General features: G+C 38.5%; 2 protein-coding genes across 2 annotated transcripts; both read right to left on the bottom strand.

Annotated features, from left to right (window-relative positions):
• Positions 1–18255: 18255 nt before the first annotated feature.
• Positions 18256–18759, bottom strand: LOC141630071 (uncharacterized). The gene has a single exon (XM_074442950.1). The coding sequence runs from the start codon at positions 18757–18759 to the stop codon at positions 18256–18258; it is 504 nt and encodes a 167-aa protein (XP_074299051.1).
• Positions 18760–18790: 31 nt separating this feature from the next.
• Positions 18791–19306, bottom strand: LOC141630070 (uncharacterized). The gene has a single exon (XM_074442949.1). It carries the CDS (start codon positions 19304–19306, stop codon positions 18791–18793), a length of 516 nt encoding a protein of 171 aa, XP_074299050.1.
• Positions 19307–25437: the final 6131 nt, after the last annotated feature.

Here is a 25437-nt window from a genome sequence, read left to right as displayed (position 1 = left end):
ACACTTAGCCGCGAGTCGATGTCAAAGAATCAATAGTTTAAATACAATACCAACCAAACTTTAAAATAATCACACAATGTTAGTGCGTACAAACCCGATTCCAATTCCCACTTCCAATCTCTCTATTTTTACTATAGATCCGAATTAATAATTGTATGATCATGATGATGATGTCGCTTATGAATTCAATAGTTTTCTTTTTCATGGTAACAACTAAATATAATATCTCACTCGTAAACTTACGTCGTCATATTTTATTGAATATACTATATACGCAAACGGTAATAGGACTAACATAACCAAACTACTAACAATCTTCATTTGATCAATCAACATAAGCCAAACGGGTAAATAACTTGCACCATTATTAAACAATCTAGCATACTAGACCGCAAAAATCATGACGTAATACCGAGGACAGTCGTCTACGTTACCTTTTTAGTGCTTAATCTTCAATGGAATCGTCAACAACGTAAGAGTCGGCGTCCGGGTCGTCCGAGTTTGAGCCTACGTCGAAATCGGAACGGAAACGGCGTTAAACATACACGTTTTAAAGCTACTGGACAACCTATTATATGAGGCGAAGTAAAACGGAAATGGTACGAATGGAAAGCTTACCGCGAGATGAAGAGAATGGCGCAAAAATTACTGGAAACCGTTAAGAAACGAGAGAGAACGGAATAGAAAATGGGAGTTTGCTAAGCTAGAATAATGAAGAAATAGAAGAGACTTGGTTTGCTGAAATTAGGACTTTGTTTGCTAACAACTCCTCATTATATATATATTATTTTAACCCTAAGAATACGAGGGATATCCATTAACCTATTTGAAAAGTGGGTTTGTTATTTTAATTGTCCACTTGATAAAGATATGCGGTCAATCCGTTACGGTTCTTTAAGAAACATAAAGTTGAAACTCGGTCTCCAGACGGTCTCACTACACAAAATAACGCGGTCTATTTAAAATAAATATGATGGTTTATAGAAATATTATATTATGGAATAAGCAAATTAAAACTCGAGACTAACTAATATTACGATGGAAAAAAAAAATGCGGGTGTTACAGTCTCCCCTACTTTTAAAAAGTTTCGTCCTCGAAACTTAACGCGAGAAAACGAAGTTAAAAAAAATGTGAAAGAAAGGATCGAATTAAATAGGACAATAATAATTAATCACCTCTCTCAAAAAGATGTGGGTGCTTTACTCGCATAGAGTCTTCAGTTTCCCATGTCTCTTCCTCGAACTTGTCGCACCTCCAAAGGACTTTCACTAAAGGTACAACCATATTTCTAAGGCGTTTTTCCTTCTTATCCAAGATGCGAATCGGTCGTTCCTCGTAGGTTAGGTTAGGCTCAATTTCCAAGACTTCAGTCTGCAGGACGTGACTGGGATCGCTAATGTACTTCCTCAGCTGAGAAACATGGAACACGTCATGAACCTTCCCAAGACTAGCTGGCAACTCCAACCTATACGCCACTGGACCAAATCTCTTGATCACCTCATAAGGACCCACATACTTAGGACTCAGCTTCCCTTTGATCCCAAACCTTTTAACACCCTTCATCGGAGAAACTTTGAGAAACACCTTGTCACCCACCTCGAACTCTAAAGGTCGTCGTCTTATATCTGCATAAGATTTTTGTCTATCTTGAGCTGCCTTCATCCTTTCTCGAATCAGTTTGACGCCGTCAATGGTCTCTTGTAGCTTCTCAGGACCCAATTCACGGACTTCACCAGCTTGATCCCAACATAATGGGCTGCGGCATTTCTTCCCGTACAAAGCCTCATAAGGAGCCATCTTGATGCTTGCATGATAACTGTTATTGTAGGAAAACTCGACCAAAGGTAAATTCTTCTCCCAACTCGCTTGAAAATCCAAGGCACAAGCACGGAGCATGTCTTCAAGGGTTTGAATAGTTCTCTCCGTCTGTCCATCTGTAGCGGCATGAAAAGCTGTACTCATCATTAACTTGCTACCCATAGCCTTCTCAACGCTTGCCAAAACGGAACAAAATCTTGGATCTCGATCGGACACAATCTCCAAAGGAACACCGTGATATCTTACTATCTCATTCACATAAGCACTTGCCAAACGATCTAAACTCCAAGTCTCCTTGATTGGCACGAAACGAGCACACTTCGTCAGACGATCCACGATCACCCAAACGGCATCTTTACCACCAACGCTTCTTGGCAATGCCATCACAAAGTCCATAGAGATAGACTCCCACTTCCAAGTAGGAATCGCCAACGGTTGCAACAAACCACCTGGTCTCTTATGATCAATTTTAACTCACGACAAGTAAGACACTTACTCACATACTCAGAATGTCATTCCTCATGCGGGGCCACCAAAACGAGCTTCAAATCTTGATACATCTTATCACCACCGGATGCACTCGAATACGGTGTGTTATGCGCCTCACTCAAAATCTTTACTTTCAACTCGACATCGTCGTGATACACCATCTACCTCGAAACTTGAGAACCCCATCTGGATTGACTTCAAAACCAACAGCTTTACCACTATCCAACTTAGAACGGATCTCACCAATTTAGAATCGCCACTGCCTCTCTGGATCTCCCGAACAACTCCGGTTCAGCCACCATGGCATTCAGATATGCACTACTAGGTTCCACAAATTCCAAATTAAGCTTCCGGAATTCTGCACACAAATCATTTGGCAAAATTCGATAGAGTTAACAGAATGAACGGTCTTCCTACGAGAGCATCACTACAACATTGGCCTTCCCTTCATGATAAAGCAACTCCACATCATAATCATTAACCAACTCTAACCAGCGTCTTTGTCTCGCGTTTAAGTCCTTCTGAGTGAAAATGTACTTGAGACTCTTGTGGTCGGTGTAGATGCGGCATTGAACTCCAATCAAGTAGTGTCGCCATATATTAAGAGCATGTACCACAACTGCTAACTCTATATCGTGCGTCGGATAATTCACCTCGTGAACTTTCAACTGCCTTGAAGCATAAGCAATCACCTTTCTATTTTGCATCAGGACACACCCCAACCCATTCTTAGAAGCATCGCAAAAGATGTCAAACTCAACACCATCTTCGGGTAAGGTCAAAACAGAGCGAAGTCGGTCTTGCTTTCAACTCTTGAAAAGCTTTCTCACATGCCTCGGACAAATAAACTTTGATTCCTTCTTCAAGAATCGAGTCATCGGTCTCGCCAGTTTAGAAAAATCCTTGACAAATCACGGTAATAACCAGCCAAACCCAAGAAGCTTCGAATCTCATTGACACTAGTTGGACTCTTCCATTCCAAAACAGCCTCCACCTTAGATGGATCCACCATTACACCTTCCTTTGAGATGATATGCCCCAAAAACGACACCTCCTTTAACCAGAATTCACACTTAGAGAACTTTGCATACCATTTTTGTTTACGAAGAATATCGAGTATTGCGCGAAGATGCGCTTTATGCTCGTTCTCATCCTTGGAATAGATCAAGATGTCATCAATGAAAACCACCACACACTTATCCAAAAACTCCCCAACGTCCTATTCATCTCGGTCCATGAAAACTCGCAGAGCATTCGTCAAACCAAAAGGCATCACCTTAAACTCATAATGACCATATCTTGTACTAAAAGTCTGTCTTCGGGATGTCACCTCTTTAATCGAATCATGATAGCCCGATCTCAAATCAATCTTGAGAACACACCGCACCCCTCAACCGATCGAACAAATCATTAATCCTGGGCAACGGGTACTTATTCTTGATGGTCACGCGGTTCAGCTCACGGTAGTCTATACACAATCTCATACTACCATCCTTCTTCTTGACGAACAAAACAGAGCACCCCAAGGAGAAGCACTCGGCGGATAAAACCCTTCTCGATCATCTCATCTAATCGCTTCTTCAATTCTTGCAATTCGATAGGAGCCATACGATATGGAGCCTTCGCAATAGGTCCGGTCCCTGGTACAAGATCGATAGCAAACTCAACATCCTCTCCTGGAGGTATACCTGTAGCTCATCCGGAAAAACATCCGCATACCCACCGACAACCGAACATCTTCAAGTTTCGGTAACGATGGAGCATTCGTCACCACACATAGATACACTTCATGTCCTTTCCTCTGCATGCCAATAAGCTTCATTGCTGAAATTAACTTGATACATGGTTGCATTCTCATTCCCTTATAAGTCAACTTCGTACCACACGGACTCTTAAGAAAAAATCTTCCGGTCTCGGCATTGAAATCTAGCATCGTAACGAGATAACCAATCCATGCCTAGAATGATGTCAAACTCGGCTAAAGAGAAACTAATAAGAGTAGCTGGAAGGATAGATCCCACAATAGAGATAGGAACATCCTTGAATACCGTGGAACATGAAACAACTTCACGGACGGTAAAGATATAGGAGTGGTCTCAAATCGAGAATGGGAAACAAGAGCAAATTTCTTGGCAAAGGATACGGATATAAAAGAAAGAGATGCGCCAAGATTTCGAATAAAATATAAGCAGAATATCTCAAATCGTAAACATACCAAGAATCACATCCGGTGTGCCTCGGCCTCAAAGACGGCTCATCACGAAGATACGTCCCTTCGGCTTAGGAACATTCGGCCAAGAGGAGTAGTATCTTTCTTGGGACAATCAGCAGCTTTGTGACCTTGTTCTTTGCAATTATAACATCCCAAAGGATTACCCTTACAAATCCCTCCCTGGATGGTAGGTCTTCCGCAATCGTAGCATACTTTGTCCTTGCTTCGAACATTCTTCCTCAAATCCTTTCTGGTTCTCATGCTTGCCCTTCTTGAAATCAGGACTGCGAAGTAGAAGGAGTAAATGGCCTCTTGGAAGATTTAGCAGTCTCGGCTACCGCTTCAAGTCCGATGGCTTCAATAGCACCCTCACCAAAGAGCTTCATCGTAAACACGCGAATGTATCGGATCTCTTCTCACCATACCCGGATCTTAGCCTTTAACCCCGCCTGAAAAAGAAAGTCTTCTGGCTTCATTAGGAATCATAGGTTCAAAAAATGGGCTAGAGCATTAAACTGGTCAAGATATTCTTGTACGGACGAATCCCCTTGCTTGAAATTCAGAACTCGCCATCTTCGGGTGTTTCAATTGAGCAAGATAGAATCTTGCTTCCAAAAGAGTCTTGAATCTCTCCCACCAAAACATGGTTCCAAAGTAGCAAAGGGGGACCAGTCATAGCCCACCAATGATCCGCTTCCTTCTCGAGAAAATGTGCAAAGAATGTTAACTTTATCGGCCTCGCAACACGGCATGAATGAAATGCTTCTCCATGTCTCTCGGTCCACTCGACATCGACAGATCAACAGTTCCATCATAAATCTTGGCGTTACTCCTCGCAATCCGGCTTGCAATATTTGTATACTGGTTCTGGTTGTTGTTGTTGTTGTTGTGGTTGTTGTTGTTGTTACAATTCTGATTCTGGAGCAAATGAGTAAGAGCTTCGAGAATCGCATTGTTCACGTTACAGTGTCCGCTGTCATCTTTACTCAAAATAAGCCGAGGTTAGACCCTAACAATGGTGCTAATCACCCAAGCAAACAAACACATGCAGCCTACCACCTTAGGTCCTTAACTGTCTACCCATCTCTCACTTTAGTCATTAAGGTTAAGCTTAAAATTTAATATTTTATTTGGGTTTACCGAGTGTAAGCGTCGGGAGCAACCATGCTCGATACCAACTCGTAACAACCACGGTAAAACAAGAATGCAAATTAAGTTCAAGGTGGCGGAAACACCTCGACACCGCGGTGGCTACTAAATAAAACCAAGTGCTCAAATGGAAATATAAGGTCTACGGGGAATAAATACCCCTATAACCAAAAGGAAATAAAAGTTTTAACCAAAGTCAAATAAAACTAAAAGAGTGCACTAAACAAAGGCGCCGCTAGCTCACTCGATGCAACCCCGCACAAAATAAGCAACCATCATCCACCATCACCATAAGAATGACAACCACGATCATGGGGAGTAACTCGGACGTCCTCCCAACCATATTACATCACGATAAAGCAACCAAGTAATTAAGATAGATCAATAATGAACAAATGACTTACCAGTAAACATATTATACAATTAAAATTATAAACTCATTATAAATTAATCATACTTTAAACTAAATAAATCAAATGACTCATTTAATAAAGGTAAACTTATTATACCAAACATATTAAATCAGTTACCACTCAAGAAGGCGAAACGTCAAGGCAACCCATCATCATTACCTTATCCCTACGGTAGGACTACGATAAATATACGGTCCTAGTCTAAGTATGGCCACACTCTCGGACAAACGCCCGATTAGACGATCACCAAGCCTATAAACATCCGGGCTGATGACCCCATAGACTCCATATTAGCCTATAAACAACCGGGCTAATAGGACGACTCCAACCCGCCTAGACCGCCCATACACACAGCTACTAGGATATAAGTGAAGCGGATAATATAAGACGATTCATACTTACGTTGGCTAACTAATTAATATGGACAAACAATTATAAAACTTACGACATCCGTTGAATGCAAAATGACAACAAAGATCCACAAACATGCTTTTAATATTATATACTACATATTATAGCATGACCGATCACTGACATAACTTTGCATGCAACATACTCCACTCTTTTGATTTAATAAGCAAAGCTAAACGAAGGCACTAAAACTATCATTATTATTGTATATTATGTGAGTGTGGTTGTTGTATGTCCCCACACCACTTTCCTTTCTCTTCTTTACGAGAACAAACACAAACAATTGCTTGTACCTACTCCTTCTTATTATATTTAATAAAACAATCATTTAAGATATGTATTAATTAGTGTATTAGTGTATGCATGCGTACGTAATTATGTTGCCCATTTGATATAATTATCACATCTTTTTCTTCCTACCCCATTCTGTTAGTGCGGCTAACAATAATTGCTCTCTTGTTGCCCATTTAATATTGTCAAGCCACATGACATTCCGTTGCTTCAATTAATATATTTATGTCGTCATCTCGATCACAATGGCAAATACTATCATAGTTATGTTTCCAAATGACTATACCGACTTCTTGTTTCACTCATTGGTTACGCTTTGATGTTATTCCCAACTATTTCCTTTGTGTGATTAAGGTAACACGATTCTACCGATCCTATTGTAATTACTATTGTTTGGGGTCGTATGATTATGTGCTAATTGAGATGCTTTTATGTGCTAGTAGTAAAATAAGAAGTCTAGCCTACTTTTCGTAAGTGTGCAACACCATTAATCCATTATTAAAACCAAAACCATCATTAGTTTTAATTACTAACTAGACGACAAGATTTAAAAACACTTAGCCGCGAGTCGATGTCAAAGAATCAATAGTTTAAATACAATACCAACCAAACTTTAAAATAATCACACAATGTTAGTGCGTACAACCTGATTCCAATTCCCACTTCCAATCTCTCTATTTTTACTATAGATCCGAATTAATAATTGTATGATCATGATGATGATGTCGCTTATGAATTCAATAGTTTTCTTTTTCATGGTAACAACTAAATATAATATCTCACTCGTCGCTTACGTCGTCATATTTTATTGAATATACTATATACGCAAACGGTAATAGGACTAACATAACCAAACTACTAACAATCTTCATTTGATCAATCAACATAAGCCAAACGGGTAAATAACTTGCACCATTATTAAACAATCTAGCATACTAGACCGCAAAAATCATGACGTAATACCGAGGACAGTCGTCTACGTTACCTTTTAGTGCTTAATCTTCAATGGAATCGCAACAACGTAAGAGTCGGCGTCCGGTCGTCCGAGTTTGAGCCTCGTCGAAATCGAACGGAAACGGCGTTAAACATACACGTTTTAAAGCTACTGGACAACCTATTATATGAGGCGAAGTAAAACGGAAATGGTACGAATGGAAAGCTTACCGCGAGATGAAGAGAATGGCGCAAAAATTACTGGAAACCGTTAAGAAACGAGAGAGAACGGAACTGCCGAAAATGGGAGTTTGCTAAGCTAGAATAATGAAGAAATAGAAGAGACTTGGTTTGCTGAAATTAGGACTTTGTTTGCTAACAACTCCTCATTATATATATATTATTTTAACCCTAAGAATACGAGGGATATCCATTAACCTATTTGAAAAGTGGGTTTGTTATTTTAATTGTCCACTTGATAAAGATATGCGGTCAATCCGTTACGGTTCTTTAAGAAACATAAAGTTGAAACTCGGTCTCCAGACGGTCTCACTACACAAAATAACGCGGTCTATTTAAAATAAATATGATGGTTTATAGAAATATTATATTATGGAATAAGCAAATTAAAACTCGAGACTAACTAATATTACGATGGAAAAAAAAAATGCGGGTGTTACAAAGATTGTCTTCCTAATATTGTATGTTGACGACATACTCCTGATTGGGAATGACATACCTCTCTTAACTTCGGTGAAAGTATGGTTGAAAAACCATTTCCAGATGAAAGATCTGGGAGAGGCACAACGAATTCTAGGCATCCGTATCTATCGAGATAGATCACGTCGGATGTTATCTCTCAGTCAGGAGTCTTACATAGACAAAGTCCTAGAGAGATTCAGCATGACTAACTCCAAGAAGGGGTTTCTTCCTATGGCTCCAGGGGTGCATTTGAGCAAGTCTCAGGCACCAGAGACACCGGAAGAGAAAGAGCGCATGACCCGGATTCCTTATGCTTCGGCTATAGGATCAATCATGTATGCCATGATATGCACACGTCCAGACGTGGCATATGCATTGAGTATGACAAGTCGATTCCAACAAAGAACCAGGTGAACCACATTGGTTGGTCAAGAACATTCTTAAGTACCTACGGAGGACTAAAGATTGGGCATTGACTTATGGAGGCGATCAAAAGCTATGCGAACCGTTACGCAGATGCTAGCTTCCAAACGGATCGAGATGACTCGAAATCTCGGTCTGGATTCGTTTTTACTCTTAATGGCGCCGGTCACCGAAGAGTTCAAACAAACTGTCACAAAGAGATTCTACGACTGAGTCCGAGTACTATGCCGCGTCTGAAGCTACAAAGGAAGCGATATGGATGCGTCAATTCTTACATGGGCTCTCTGTAGTGCCTAGTTCGAATGACCCGATCACCATCTATTGCGACAATAGTGGTGCCATCTTCCAAGCTAAGGAGCCAAAGTCTAGCAACAAGTCTAGACATGTACAACGGAAAGCTCATCTAATCCGGGATTACGTGGAGCAAAAGACAATAGTGATAGAAAAGATTGCTAGAGATGATAACATAGCAGATCCTCTCACTAAAGCATTACGACAAGATAAGCATGAAGGGCATGTTAATTCCATGGGAATTAAACGTGTTCCTAAGTTGTAGTACTCTTTTATGGATCAGATTCATCCTCTCTTGTACTCTATACGACATCATCGTTTTGATATTTTATATATATTTTGTTTTTCATGTGGAATTGTACGACAATTTTGAACACCACAAAGTGATCGAACAAACATCATATCTTTTTCAAATTAATTGCCCACATGAGCTGATAACTCTGGCAATTATTTTGTGACGTTGGTTGATGGTGGGTTCAACGAGCCATAAGTCAACAAGTTGACTGACCAATCACAGAGGCGATTTATACGGATATTTCGTAGGACACAATTGTGACATCGACGTGGAGTCCTAAATGTTTTATAACATTCGTGCCCGGTCGTGGATAGGACCTCCATGGTGATCCTAAGAGTCGATTCTTTGACTATCGACGCCTCTTGAGACTAAGGCCGATTTTGGGTGACTTTGGTTTCTTTCTCACGGTCATCCGTAACAGGGGCCAAGTAGATTTTTTCTGGGTCATTTCATGTTGTGCTTAGATCGGAAGGAGTTCGAGTTGAAGGAAATATTCAGCCTTTATCGGTACTTGATATTTCTCGGGGCCACTCGAGGAGTCAGAATCGAAATGCATGGCCATGCCTCGGATACGGATTCGTTTTATCGCTTAAGTTACTCTCTAGTCGGGAAACCACTCTAGATACAGATCGATTGTAAAATACGACCTTTGTGGATCCAGATCCGCAAATTGTTTTACATTGAGTGGGAGAAATTTTAAATGAATATGAGAATCGGTTATCGCACATACACTTGTACGGACAAGTGGGAGTTTGTTGAGCTTGTGTCCTCCAGTTAGTGCGGATAACGTCATTGCACATACACTTGTACGGACAAGTGGGAGCTTGTTGGGGTTAGTGTCCTTAACGGTTAGTGCAAGGACTTATAAACCTCTAAAAGGATCAAAGGGCATACTTTTGGTATTATTATCGGTTGATCCACGTTTATCAATAACGGTTGGCTTGCTAGATAAGTTTGACGTTATTGTCATACAGATGGCGGTGATCAACTGGTCCCTAAAAGTCACACCTATAGGATACGTTCGAGAGATGTGACGGTATGAAAATACTGTCATGTAGATGCCAAAATTGACTAACCATTTAGTCCGAGTTATTTGACTAGTAATTAGTCAAATATGTGATGTTGAGATATTATATTTAATACGGATTAAATATCATGGGCTAAAGGCGAATTAACTAGTTAATTCGTAAAATTAAATATAAAACGATTTATATTTAATTAAATGTATATTGAATATAATTATACAATACTGTTTTTGTCGGACACGAATTAATAATTCAACTAACCCGTATTATTAGGCGATGCCTTAATTTCCGATAACCGATAACGCTTTATAATCAAACCGCGTCATATACATTTAGTCATTGGGGTTCGGACTACGAGTCAAATAGAAGAGGAAATGGAAAAGCCCATTTCCTCCCCATGGACTCGGCTTGGCCGAATTAGGAGAACAAAAAGGAGAGCCTCCTCCTTCTTGAAAAACCTAATCATCATTAGTAAAAAACAATTAGGGTTTCGAAGAGCATTCTTCTCTGTAGAAACCGAGATCTCACATCTCAAGCAAACTCACATCAGTTCTCCCAATATTGCAAGGCAATCGGAGAACACGTTCTAGCACAAGGGCATATCTCGGACAAGGTCTTGGGTGCAACAATTAGGAGGGAATCTCATTTGATTTCTGTTCTTTACGCCGCACTATAAGGACCCGAGGTTGATTCTAATTCCTTTATCGTTTCTATATTGTATTTATGTTTTATGACGATATTCGCATGTTAAATTTACGTTATAGTCCTAAATTTAAAGGGTAGTATACGGATATTAACCCACAAGGTTGCGGGTTCATTACTTTCTAGAAGTAAAACATCATTCTCCTCGACCATACCAATGTATCTGTCCGGAGGATGAGAGTCTCTACCCGACCTCCTAGGTTCCTCAGGAATATTAACCGTATCATTAGTTGGAGGTACAGCTTCCTCCATCTGTTCCTCGGTTGTTGGTTCTGGAATCTCCGACAGCTCGAAAGTTCTATTACTCGACTTGTTCTCGAGAAATTCTTTCTCTAAGAACGTCGCACTAGCCGCAACAAATACTCGATGTTCGGTTGGCGAATAGAAGTAATGACCAAATGTTCCTTTTGGATAACCTATAAAGTATGTCTTGACCGATCGCGGGCCGTGCTTATCCTTGTGTCTCCACTTGACATAAGCCTCGCAGCCCCAAACCCGAATAAAGGACAAGTTAGGTACCGTTCCCTTCCACATTTCATATGGAGTCTTGTCGACAGCTTTAGACGGACTTCGGTTAAGTATAAGAGCAAAATGACAAAGAGCATAACCCCATAATGAATCGGGCACTACCGTGTGACTCATCATGGATCGAACCATATCAAGTAAGGTTCGATTTCTCCGCTCGGACACACCATTTAATTGAGGTGTTCCAGGTGGAGTTAACTCAGAGAGCGATTCCACGATCTTTCAGGTGTTGATCAAACTCATTTGAAAGATATTCGCCACCCCGATCCGAACGGAGTGCTTTAATCTTTCTACCCAGTTGGTTCTGCCCTATTCTCGGTATTCCTTGAATTTCTCAAAGGACTCACTTTTATGCTTCATTAAGTAGACATATACGTATCTACTCAAATCGTCCGTGAAAGTGATAAAATATCTATAGCCATCTCTAGCGGTAATTGACATAGGTCCACATACGTCCGTATGTATGAGTCCTAATAGGTCACTAGCACGCATTCCAACACCTTTTAAGGAAATTCGAGTCATCTTGCCAATGAGACATGATTCACACGTGCCATATGCGTAAAAATCCGAATGAGGGAATAGTCCCATTATCGACGAGTTTCTTTACGCGTTTCTCATTTATGTGTCCCATTCGACAATGCCATAGATAGGTTTGATCTTTGTCACCAACCTTTAATTTCTTATTATTCATGTGTAATACTTCCGTGGTTTGATCTAAGATATAAATTCCATTCATGGAAACTGCTTTGCCATAAATCATTTCATTAAAAGAGAAAATGCAACTATTATCCTTTATTGAAAATGTAAAACCGTCTTTAGCAAGTACGGAAACAGAAATAATGTTCTTAGATAAACTGGGTACATAGTAACAGTTATTTAATGATAACTCAAAACCACTAAGGAGTTGGATTACATATGTTCCCTTTGAGGCGAAAGACTACTCGTGCTCCATTCCCGACTCGCAAGTCCACATCACCTTTTTCGAGAGGTATGATGTTCTTTAGGCCCTGCAAATGATTACACAGATGAGAACCACAACCAGATCTAGTACCCAAGTTCAAAACTTGCATGGTTAATCTCAATCATATGAATATAAGATGACATACCAACAGGAGCGACACGGCCTGCTTTGATGTCCTCACGGTAGACGGGACAGTTCCTCCTCCAATGTCCAGTCTTGTGACAATGGTGGCACTCTATGTCACCGCCCTTGCTCTTTGTCTTGCCCTGTGAGCCACTAGTCTCACCGGGCGCACTCTTACCGTTTCCTGGCTTCTTAAATTTTGGCTTACCTACAGCTAGGTCGCCATGAGCCTTGCCCTTACCTTTACTCTTGTTGTGAATCATGAGAACATCCTGATTCATGCTCCCACTCAATTTCATATCCTTCTCGGTCTGTACGAGAAGGGAGTGTAGCTCATGAGGACTCTTTTTAAAGTCATTCATGTAGTAGTTCGCCCTGAAAAGGGCAAAACCATCGTGAAGAGAATGAAGCATTCGGTCAATGACAATGCTCTCACTGATTCTACAATTCAGTGACTCCAGTTTCTCGACATTCTCAATCATGTGAAGAATGTGTGGGCTAACCGGTTGGCCCTTCTGGAGTTTCGCATCAAAGAAGCGACAGGTATGCTCATATGTGATGATTCTCGGTGCCTTTGAGAACTCATTTGTGAGCGTGGTGAAAATCTTGTTTGCACCTTGGGCAATGAAGCATCTCTGCAAATTGGTTTCCATTGCAAAGATGAGTACGTTCTTTATCGCACCCGCTTCCATAACGAAATCACTATAAGCGAGTGACTCGTTGGCTCCTGCATTTGGGCATGGGTTGACCGGTATTGGCTCAGTTAAATACCTGAGCTTACCATCAGCAGTGGCAGCATTCCGTAGTGCCGCCTCCCGATCCATAAAATTGGACCCATCATTCTTCAATCGAGTGGACTGATTCATTTGGTCCATGAACATTTTAAGCCAGGACGAACGATCTAGTGTGGCACTAGGCATTGGGATTGCGTTATTTCCACCATTTGTTGTAACAGATTATTGATAATAAGCGTGTTCTACATCAAAAGAAGAATAAAATAATAAGCTTGCATCGTTTTTATTTTAAATCTAATGAACTAATGTCATAACGCGAAGACTCAAAGACATTTATACAATTGACCTCCCTCAAGAATTATATAAATGACCCCAAGACTCAATTCTCTGTAAATTGATAAGCTAACCTTTTAGCTAATTCTACCGTTAGAATTCTTGGTCGATAAATTTCTGTAAATTCTATCTATAGTCCATCATAATCACGAGAAACTCTTTGGACTATGATGTTGAGGTAAACTAAGTCAACACAACTACTTACCCAACGTAGAAGGGGTCATATTAGGCCTACCGACGAAGAAGGGACTCATAGATGTTTGCCCTTATAAAGACTAATCTCAATTTCCGTTTTAGAGGAAGATCCCATCAACTTTTTAATTCATTTTAAGTGAACGATAATCTAGCATGCAAGAATGATTTAAACTAAGGTGATGGCTTAAAGACTGTGACATCTGCATGTCCATGAAAACTAACATACAACCTATATGAGTCAATTTTCATGCATTTTAGTAGTAGGTGGTTTGGTTTTAGGCGGAATATGATGCAATTACTAGCATGTGAATGAAAAGCAATAAAATGAAAAACGTAAACAAAAAACAGTAAAAGTCCTAGTGTGGCCTATCCTATCAAAATGAATAATAAATACAAGTTTGGAATCCATCCTTGGACCCGAGAAGCTTGTCTTGATGTTCCATCTTGATCCATGTAGCGGGAGTGAGCTTGAATCTTTATCTTTAGTCTTCTTTGAAATTACAATAAATAAAATTACATAATTGACCTATTAATTACATTCTAATTTCAAAAACCCAAAACTAAAATAAAGGAGATTCGAGATCTCATAATTACATAAAAATTATGTTTCCTTCATTACGAAAACATAATTGACTAAGGCCACACTAAGTATTACAAATTACAACCGATTGCAAAATTAAATACGTAAATAAAATTCATTCATTCGATTCATTCAACATAATTAAAAGCATCAACTAAAAATAAATTAAACATACATAATACAATAAATAAATTATGTTGATTAATTTATCCAAACCACCTATTTAAATTGAATTAAGTGACAATTCCGCAATTTAATCACATTAATTTCATACTTAATCCATATTATACTTGTAATATGAATTCTATCCGTCAAAAATTTTAAACTGCTTTAAAATAACTTGGTATCATTAAATTGTGAACCGATTCACAATAACTAATTGGCCAAAATAAAGAAAAATAAAACCCAATTCTCTAAATTTTACTCGGCCAAAAAAAACGAAAAGTCCCGTTTTTTTTTATTTGACACGGCTGAAAAAAAATAAAAAAAACAACTCCTTTCCTATTCTAATTAGGTAAATAGGAAAAACAAGGGAAAAAAAAATTTCCAAAAAAATTACTCTAATTTTTCGGCAAAAGCCAAAAAAAAACTTTCCTAATTTTTTTTTCTTTTTCACGGTTTACCAAAAATAAAATTAACATAAATTTTTTTTTTTTTTTTCGTAAACCCTAAAAAAAACGGCCTCCTTTTTTTTTCTTTTCTTTTTGCGGCAATTATGCCCTAAAACAAGATTTGATGATCAATTGTTTACCTTTGCTATTAGAACATGATTAGCATATGAAATAATAAACATGATTAATTTATATGCCAAAAACTCTATAGCAAAAACAATCTTTTAATCATAAACATGACGATTCCATTTGATTTTAACTTAATCTGCATTAAATCAAAAACTACCAATTCTTCATATGATAATTTTAACTGATTATAAACTATAATATGAAAAATAGAATGGAAGAACTATCATCAAACAGAAAAAGAAAAAAAACGCACAAAAACGGCATAAAAATTTCGATCCTAAAAAAAACGAAACCCTAAATTTTTTCTTCTTCTCGAAAATCTGATCGTTTACATGCAAATTTTATGAAAATCATCAAAATTAAAATCGTAGCCTTAAGCTCTGATACCACTTGTGGGAAATAATCTGTATACTTCCCTTTAACATGAAGGATTATAACGATATAATAAAGATGATCTATGGTCATAAAATAAAATACATAAGCATAAGTAAAAAGATTTGGAATTAACCTCGGGTCCTTGCAAAATTGGCCTAAGAACAATATCAAAATTGATATTCGCCTATTAGTTGCACCCAAGACGATCTAAGATATACCCTTTGATTATGCTAGAAATCAATCTAAAATTTTCTGTAAAATTTTATTGTCTTTGTGTTTTTTGTGATGAGAAGGAGGAGGCTAGGTCAGAAAAAGAATTAGGTTAGAAATAATTCTCCACCTTTCTTTTTATATAGACCGAAATCCGAAATCAATTAGGAAAGATTTATATCTCCTAATTTCGGCTAACATTGACCGAAATAAGGAATAGAATTTCCTTATTTTTTGGTCTTTCCAAAAATATATAAAGTGTGTTAAATTGTCATCTAGTGAGGATTGAACCCATGACCTCTTGGCTTGTATACCCTCACTATTACCACTATGACACATTCAACTTGTTGATATTAAATACAACTGATTATATTTAATTACGAATTAACAGATTAGTTATTTCAAACTAACCTTATATATATTTAATTACATATAACTTATTATATTTAATTTACGAATTGACAGCTAATTCGTCTCAACTTAATATTATTTAATTTTCATTAAATAATTATCTCATCAACACATTGACTAACTTTTTAGTCATTTTGGGCATCAATGTAATTATATTTCTATAACCACATTTCTGAAATACGTCCTATAGGTGTGACCTTTAGGCACCAGTTGATCACCGCCATCTGTATGATAATAACGTCAAACTTTCTAGCAAGTCAACCGTTATTAGGTAAACGTTAATCAACTGATTAAATATACGAAGTATACCCTTGTGAACCTGTAAGAGATTTACAAATGTTATCACACTAATTTGTGGAGGACACCAGCTCCAACAATACGAGCCCACAAGCACCCCGGTTCCATCAACAAACGCCAAGCTTGCTTACCCAAAAGAGCCCGGTTCGAAGCATCGAAGTCCCTAAAACCCATACCCCCCATGCATTTCGGAGTACACATACGTTTCCACGACACCCATGAGATTTTATTCTTCTTACCCTCCTCTTGGCCCCACCAAAACCTCGACACAATCGCTCTAAGTTCATCACAAAAAGAAGCAGGGAGTTTAAACACACTCATCACATAGGTAGGGAGTGAATTGGCAACCGCCTTTATAAGAACCTCCTTACCCGCCCTAGACAATATTTTCCCACGCCACTCTTGCAAACGTTTATAGAGCTTATTGCGTACAATATCCGTGATTGGCTTCTTCGACCGTCCCACAACAGTTGGTAAACCAAGGTACCGTTCCTGCTCTCCACAATATGAACACCCAATCTTCCAGCAATGCGATTCTTCTTCTCCTCCGACACCCCGCGGCTAAACGACACCGTCGTCTTATCCAAATTGACCTTCTGTCCCGAAGCCAACTCATAACGCCCAAGAATATTCATTACCTCGGCTGCCTCCTCCTCACTCGCCTTTACGAAGAAAATGCTATCATCGGCTAATAATAAATGCGAGATAACCGGGGACTGTGCCGCCACCCGCAGCCCATGAAGTGAGCCCGCCACAACCGCCCTACGCATCAAATTAGACAAGACCTCCGCACATAAGATAAATAAGTATGGGGATAGTGGATCACCTTGTCTCAACCCACGAGCTGGCTGAAAAACCTCCTTCACATTACCATTTATAAGAACAGCTGAAGAGACCGTCGTAACACACGTCATAACTCTCTCCACCCATCCTCCATGGAATCCCATGACCCGCAGCAGCTGCTCCAAAAAGTCCCATTCGACCCGATCATATGCCTTTGCCATGTCTAACTTAATTGCCATATGCCCCTCCTTATGCCTCGAATTCTTCATAAAATGAAACATCTCAAACGCAATGAGCACATTATCCGTAATTAGCCTTCCTGGTGTAAAGGCACTTTGATTCTCCGACACAATATCATTTAAAAATAATTTGAGCCAGTTAGCTAGAATTTTCGAAATCAACTTATACACCACATTACATAAACTAATCGGCCTGAAATCACGGATTTTGTCGGGCGCCTTCTTCTTCGGGATCAAAACAATATGAGTATGATTAAGGGCAGATGGCATTGGTGCACCGTTTAACACTCCCAGAACCGTACTTGTTACTAACGGACCCACCACATGCCAATATGTCTGATAGAAGAGATAGTTCATTCCATCCGGTCCAGGAGCCTTAAGAGGGTGCATCTGATTTAGAGCTTCAATCACGTCCTCCTCGCTATAATTCCGCGACAGCAGCAGGTTCATATCCTCCGTTACCCACCCCTCCATGCCCTCAAAAATCCCATCAAAATCACGCTGAGGAGATGCCGTAAAGAGCTCAGTGAAGTAGTTCGTCGCAACTCTTGAAACAACTTCATCCCCATTTCTAACCACTCCCTCACCATCTACTTATTTACTTATAAAATTCTTCGCCTTACGTTGACCCGCTTGTTTGTGAAAGAAGCTCGTATTCTTATCCCCATCTTTGAGCCACAATGCCCGCGATCTTTGCCTCCAAAATTGCTCCTCCTGCAGGCACAAATCAGCAACTTCCTTCACCAATTTCCGCCTCTTACGCACTTCTTCAATAGACCGCCCACTCTCATTAAGTCTCGCAATTTGGCTTCTCTTTGACGCAATAGACTTCACAATTTTGCCAATACTTACTCGTTTCCAGACCTGAAGTTCCACAACACTCTCATTCAATGCCTCCACAAGGTCCATTCCCCCACGCTCAAAACCCCTCATCACCGCATCCTCACACCCCTCGGCCCCAACCCAAATTTGCTCGAACCTAAACCTCTTCGATTGCTGCCCCACACACTCTCGCCTATCCAAAATCAATTTCAAAGGGGAATGATCTGACCACTCCCGCTCTAAATCCCTTAGCCGCGCATAAGGAAACTTCTCCATCCAGTCGTTATTACCCATGGCTCGATCGATTCTACTGTCTGTTATCATCCCCTGCTTGCCCATTATCCCATGTGAACGCATATCCCTCATAACGAACGTCGACCAAACCACACTCATCCGCATATAGAATTTCGTTATAATCCCCAATACACATCCATGGTAATGTAGACTGTCTCCCCAACACCCTTAAGAGCTCCCAAGAAAGATGACGATCCGCAACCATAGGCCATCCATAAAAACCCGTAACCCGCCAGTCCCCATTCCCATCCCTAATAATAAAATCCATATGGTGAACCGAAGAAGAAACAAATTCACAATTAATCTCCTTGTTCCACCAAAACGCGAGCCCTCCGGACCTGCCCACACTATCAACTTCCATCCCAAAATAACTATCAAACTTCGCGCGAACAGTCCGGATTTCATGACCACTGAGTTTCGTCTCGCATAGAAACACCATGGCCGGGGCCTCCCGTCTTAACAAATGACGGAGCGCACCAACTGCATCGGGGTGGCCCAATCCCCGGCAGTTAAGACTGAGGATACTCATTGGGCCTGGCGGGGTTGAGCTCCCTCAACCTCCGCCCCAGGTATAATGACGCCCCCGTCGTTTGAAACTTTCGACTTCTTCCCTCCCTCCACACCAGCCTCCTCATTCTCCCTTCCCCTCTTCCCTCCTACCGTGACCAGCTTCTCCCTCGTCCTCCCACCTTTTGCCTCCCCCACCTTTCTTACCCAAGTCCTCGTAACTCCCTGCCCTCCACTCCACTCACCCTGCGAACCCGCTTCTTCCCTGGCCAAACCCCCATGCCCCTCTGATCAGCTTGAACATACTGCGCAACTTCCCTAGTGCTCCCCTCTTCCATAGGCTCCACTTAACCTATGCTCCCCAGAACTGTCAATCCCGCCAACCTCTTCTTCCCTCCCTTGCACTGGCCCCCCATCAGCCTGTACATTTCCCGCCTCTCCCATCACAGAAGCTCCCATTGTGAAAGATCTTTTTGAGAAGACCATTACAAGCAAGATTTGTTGTGTTTATAAACTATATGGTGATGGTGATTATTATGTTAAGATGAAACCCTAGTGATCGATTATTATACATAGTATGGAGTATATAGTGTGTTTATACGTAGTATATGGTGATTAGTGGTTGAGTGTGTACTGCATAGCCGTAAACGTATGGGTTTTGGTAGTCCATCAATTTATACAGCAATCTAAATTATTACGGTCCACATTACACCATAATCCGAACGCAAAGCTTTTGTTGTCTAAGAAATCAATACTGCATAAAAAGCTTTCTTTTTGAAGTAATGAATACTAGCAGAATAAGAGAAGTATAAACATAATCACATGAGGTTATTTTAATAAAAATAAGATTTGTTTATCAAAGTCTTTAATCTAGATAATTCTTCCAATACGTGTTCACTTTCCATGTAACACATTCATTGTTTTTACGCAATTAAGGCGTAAAGCAAAGACGAAGCACAAGCCTGGCCCACCGGGCCATGGCCCGGGCAACTTTTCGAAAAATTTTCTATACATAAAAAATATACTAAAAATAAAATAAAAATATATACCCTTCATCTTGTGATTCCCTTCCGTGTTCATAGCCGTGTTTATCAAACAAGTTAAATTTGTAAAGAATTTTATGGGCAAAATAATTACCATAGTTAAAGAACCAAGACTTTCTATATTTGAGTAGGTTGTGAAAAAATTACTCCGTATAATTGTTATTGTTAGTATACTTTACTCCTTAGTCATTACTCATTATTACTGGGAAAAAAAAAAAGCAAAGAACCAAAGAGCCATTATAAAAGAAAGAAACTCGTTGCCATTGATCCCAAAGTCGAGACCTCGGAGGTTGGAGATCAATTACAAGTAATTTCTATTTCATTTATTTTTTTGATTAAATAAGCAAAGTTATCAGACATTGGAGTCATTCCGGAATTAGAATTGACTGAAGATTTTTTACTGATTTAATGAATCTATATTTTTCTAAACAATAGATAGAAATATAGAATTGCTTTTAGATGATGGAAGTTGGGGATGAAGTTTGCTAGGTAGAAATTAAATAATGGGCTTTAGAAGCTTAGTGTACAGGGGATTTGATTTGGCTACTTCATCAATTGCTTTTGATTTCTTTTTTAATTAAATAAAAATTTTAATAGGTAATTTTATCATGACAATAGTGTAATATATTTTTCTTATAGTTATAATGGGCGTCAAACTCCTATAATAATTATATAAAGCCTTCATATGAACTCAATTTATAGTGCACGTAATAAAAATTTCGGCCCTGGGTTGAATTTCGTCCGAGCTTCGTCCCTGGCGTAAAGAGTATTTATTTTCTCGGTTTTCATTATTTGTGGTGTTTTTTATTTAACTCTTACGATAAGAAAGCTCTCGGAGCTTCACTTGACCTTACGTTAAACTTCTATCCATCATAATACTGTATCTGAAATTGGAAAAAGGGATTTGTTGAGGTAACATCAACGAAGGACTGAAGGAGGTATCTCGAAATATGGATAAAATTACTCATTAACATAAAAATAGGGAGTGTCCTTCTTAATAGGAATATTTATAATAGTTGGGCCTCAACCATCACCTTAAGGTTTTGGTTGAGTTGGTTCATCTATCACTTCTCATATTCCTTTTTCGTCATTGTTTTGTATATTGTCTAGCTTTAACAAAACATTTGTAACCTCTTTAATATTGTAGCCCCTTCAGAGTTACAACTTTAGAATTTAGATACTATAACATGGATTGTTAAGACAGTCTTTCATCAAAGAAACAATAAAATTTTGTGAAGTTTCTTTTCTGCGTACTTATTCCTACATACATACCAATTTATTTGAACTATTATTATTCTATTAACGATATTCTACCGTCACTTAACCCCAAAAAAATATACCCTCTCCATTTATCTTTTATCTTCCCACTTTTCTAATATATGTGGAGAGTATTTTATTAAAGTAGGAAGATAAAAGATGAATGGAAGGAGCAGTAGTAATGAGTATAATGAAATTAAATCACGATTTTTTTAAGACAACATTATTCAATTTAAATTTAAAACTTATTAATCAGTGTGATTTTATTTAAATCTAATTAATTTTAAAATTGATATGTTTAAATTTAGAGTATCCAAATAAAGAAGAGGACTATGAGTTTCAGAGATGAGAAGCCCACTCTTAACAAGCTGGCCATGATACTAACATGTCATCTAAAAAGTATGTAGCAAAGTCATTCTTGAAAAATATTATGGTGCATAATGTTTCAGAAATTATAAATTAAAAGGGAAGAGAACATAAGTTATTTGAGATCTAAAAAGTATTTTGAATTGTGTTGAGGAAAATATGGACAACTTTTGCCATTGACATACTACCTCATATAGGTAAGAATCAACTTTAAAAAAAAAATAAGACATAAATTTTTATGTAAAGGACTCCTTATTTTATGTAGACTTAAAGCTTTTTCTTAAATTTTTTTTTTTAGAAAAGGTCAAACATTTATGAAGACTCTACAAATTAAAGTGTCATATGTATCGTTGAAGACTTGAAGTCTATGCGTTTTAGAAAGCATTTGATAGTTACTCCGTAATTGTTTATCTTAATAAAATTGATATTAAAAATATACGCGTCTTATGTTGTTATAATTGATCCAACTCATGTCAATTTCGTATCAAATTAAGTTAGTTACGAGTAAAGCGAAAGCAAAAAGTATAGGAAAAAATAAAAGATTTTTCGTAAATGCTCAAATGGAATGATATTTAACCCGGTGTTAAGAGTAAACCCCTTCACCCCATATATTCTGAATTGTTATACGAGTAATTGGCCAATTATAGAAATCTACTATATTATAAAATAAAAGTTAGTTAATCCGATGTCTTTATAAATTATGAGAGTGCCAACTCTATAGCAACTATTCTACTATTTCTACTCGAGCTTAAATTAAGAATCATAAGCTTCAACCACTTTCCCTTCAAGCTTACTTACTATGGTACTGCCATGAATATTATCTCGAAATCTTACGTATTTCATTTTTTTGCAACTAAGTCAAGCTTAAACTCCTAAAGCAACATTGTACAAAGAGAAAATAAATAAACTACTAAAAAATGAAATAAATCAATTACAATAAGAGCCCTATACAACTAATCATTAACGATCCTATAAGTAGTCAATGACATAATTAATAGCTATCTCAAGACACACTATTCATAAATTATTTTAATGGTTTTCGGGAGAGACACTATTCATAAATTATTTTAATGGTTTTCGGGAGGTTATATGAAGGTTACTTTAATAGTTTTCTAATCATTGTCCAAATATAAGATATAGCAACTATCTCAAGAGAAATACTCATAAATTATTTTTTGATATTACCAAGAACGGCGGACATTTAAAATATATATATATATATATATATATATATATATATATATATATATATATATATATATATATATATATATATATATATATATATATATATAGGGGCGGGTTCGATTTAATCGCTTTAACGTCTGAACCGTCGAACAAGTTGAGTTGTACCTTTTTTTTTTTTTTTTTTTTTCAGATACACTTTATGAGCTTGTCATATACACTTCTTATTCAGATACGTTTTATAACTTAACTAGAGACACTTTTTTCACACTAATTTCTACATGCACTTTTTTAACACTAATATTTTTGCGGATACACATGTCATTAAGGCCAGATACATATCTTATATTTTGCGGATACGTTTTATATTATTTGCGGATACATTTTATACTATTTACGGATACACATATCACTATTGTTACATACACATGTCAATACTCCCAGATACGCATATCAGTACTGCCAGATACACATGTCAACACGTCAATACTATCAGGTACACATATTGTATGTGCATCTAGTAGTATTCAAATACGTATCTAGTAGTATTCATACACGTATCCACCCCGAAACACTACTTCCCACCACCACTGACTGCCACCACGCACCGCCACCACCGACTGCCACCACGCACCGCCACCACTGCCGCCACAACTCCACCGGCAACAACTCACCCAGACCCAACGTCGGCCACACAGCCGGTAACGTTTTCACCGAGACTCACTCAAGTCCTCATCAGTGCAACCTTTGGGCCACCAGATCCCACAATGACGACATCAAAATACTCAAGACCGACCTCACAACGACGACATCAAAGACGCCCCTATGCCACCAGATCCAGGCCAGCAACCTCCGAGGCTCCCACCAACTTGTTTTGTCACTAAACTTGCTTCATTTTTACCAAACCTCCAAAAATTATGGCCAATGATAGAATTAAGAGTCCCGATTTCAGAAAAACTTGCTCTTCTTTACCTGAACACCATCGCCAGATCCGACACTCTCCCTAACCACCAACGTTCTGGCAATGGAAGGCAACGAAAACAACACTCAATCGCACCCCTAAGAGATATTCCCAGCCGTTCAACCTCGATTCTTCGCCACAACGAAAACACCACTTTTTCCAATTATTTAACAAAAGTCATATCTATGGAAAATAGAAGAAGAATTACAAAAAACAACTCAACAATCATCAAAATTTCACAAGGATTGCAGTTATTTGATTAGTTTTTCGAAATTCTAAATCATTTTCAATAGATCTGTGTTTCGAAATTTTGAAAACCAAATAAAAATCATGAGAACGAAGCCATTGTGGCCAAGCTCCGTCAGATGTAGGCCCTCGCACGCACTACGCACAAGTTATTCATCGTCTTCCACTTCTTTTTTGACATCCACACGGCACTATGTCCACCGTTTCTTCAAATCTATCCCCGAAAACAACACCGACGCCGGGTCCTGCGAATTTATAGCGCTTTCTAGGTATGGATAGTGACGGCAGAGGTGTTGCCGGAGGTATCTCTGGTGCCGGCGTTAGTTGGATGGAAGTGTTTTGTTCTGGGGTCAGGGGATGAGTGATAAAGGGAGAGCATGAGTGATATGGGTTACGGGGTACTGTAAGTGTAGAGCTTTGTTTAAGGGAGTGTGTAATATTGGCCGTCGATTAGTTTGATCTAATGGTATGTGTTTAGTTCGTACGGTTCGCACCGTAATTTAGTTCGTACGGGATCCTGATTCTATATATATATATATATATATATATATTTTGATTGATAGCGCTATTACCATTAGAGTGTTTAATATAATAGCAGTGAAGATTCTCTGTTCTATTTTTGTGTCCCACTCCATACACATTTTGACAGATTAATATACTACCACATTTATTGTGTATTTTGTATTTGCAACAAGTTATGTGTCAAGATTTATATGGAGTGAAACACAAAAGTGGGACAGAGGATCCTCACATATATTGTTACCTTATTAGATTGAGTATTGTTGTATTGCACGTATCCCATGCATTGTGCTTTTGCAGCAATTTTTTTTTTCCTAATCCTTCTTTCCGCATTAATTTGCTTATTATTTTTGTTGTTTTAATGCTTTGTTTCAATCCTTCCGCAGGTTGTTGTGATTAGTGGCGTCTTTAGGAATTGAACAGAGGGGGTGCGAAAATTTTATAAAATTAAAAGACTTTTAGTACGTGGCGGCGAAATCAACATTAATATAATAAAATTTCATACATTTCACATACGTCTTTCTTAACGGATATCTTTTTTTAAAGGATTTTTTTAATACGAGGCTATCAAACCGA

Source organism: Silene latifolia, chromosome Y, assembly GCF_048544455.1.
Source record: "Silene latifolia isolate original U9 population chromosome Y, ASM4854445v1, whole genome shotgun sequence".
NCBI classification, from domain to species: Eukaryota; Viridiplantae; Streptophyta; class Magnoliopsida; order Caryophyllales; family Caryophyllaceae; genus Silene; species Silene latifolia.
Note: the sequence above shows the minus strand (reverse complement) of the source record. Positions and strands in the feature narration are given on the sequence as shown.

Excerpts from the sequence above, each read along its gene's own strand:
- LOC141630071 (XM_074442950.1), bottom strand. The coding sequence starts at position 18,759 with ATGGAGAAGTTTCCTTATGCGCGGCTAAGGGATTTAGAGCGGGAGTGG.
- LOC141630070 (XM_074442949.1), bottom strand. The coding sequence starts at position 19,306 with ATGAGTATCCTCAGTCTTAACTGCCGGGGATTGGGCCACCCCGATGCA.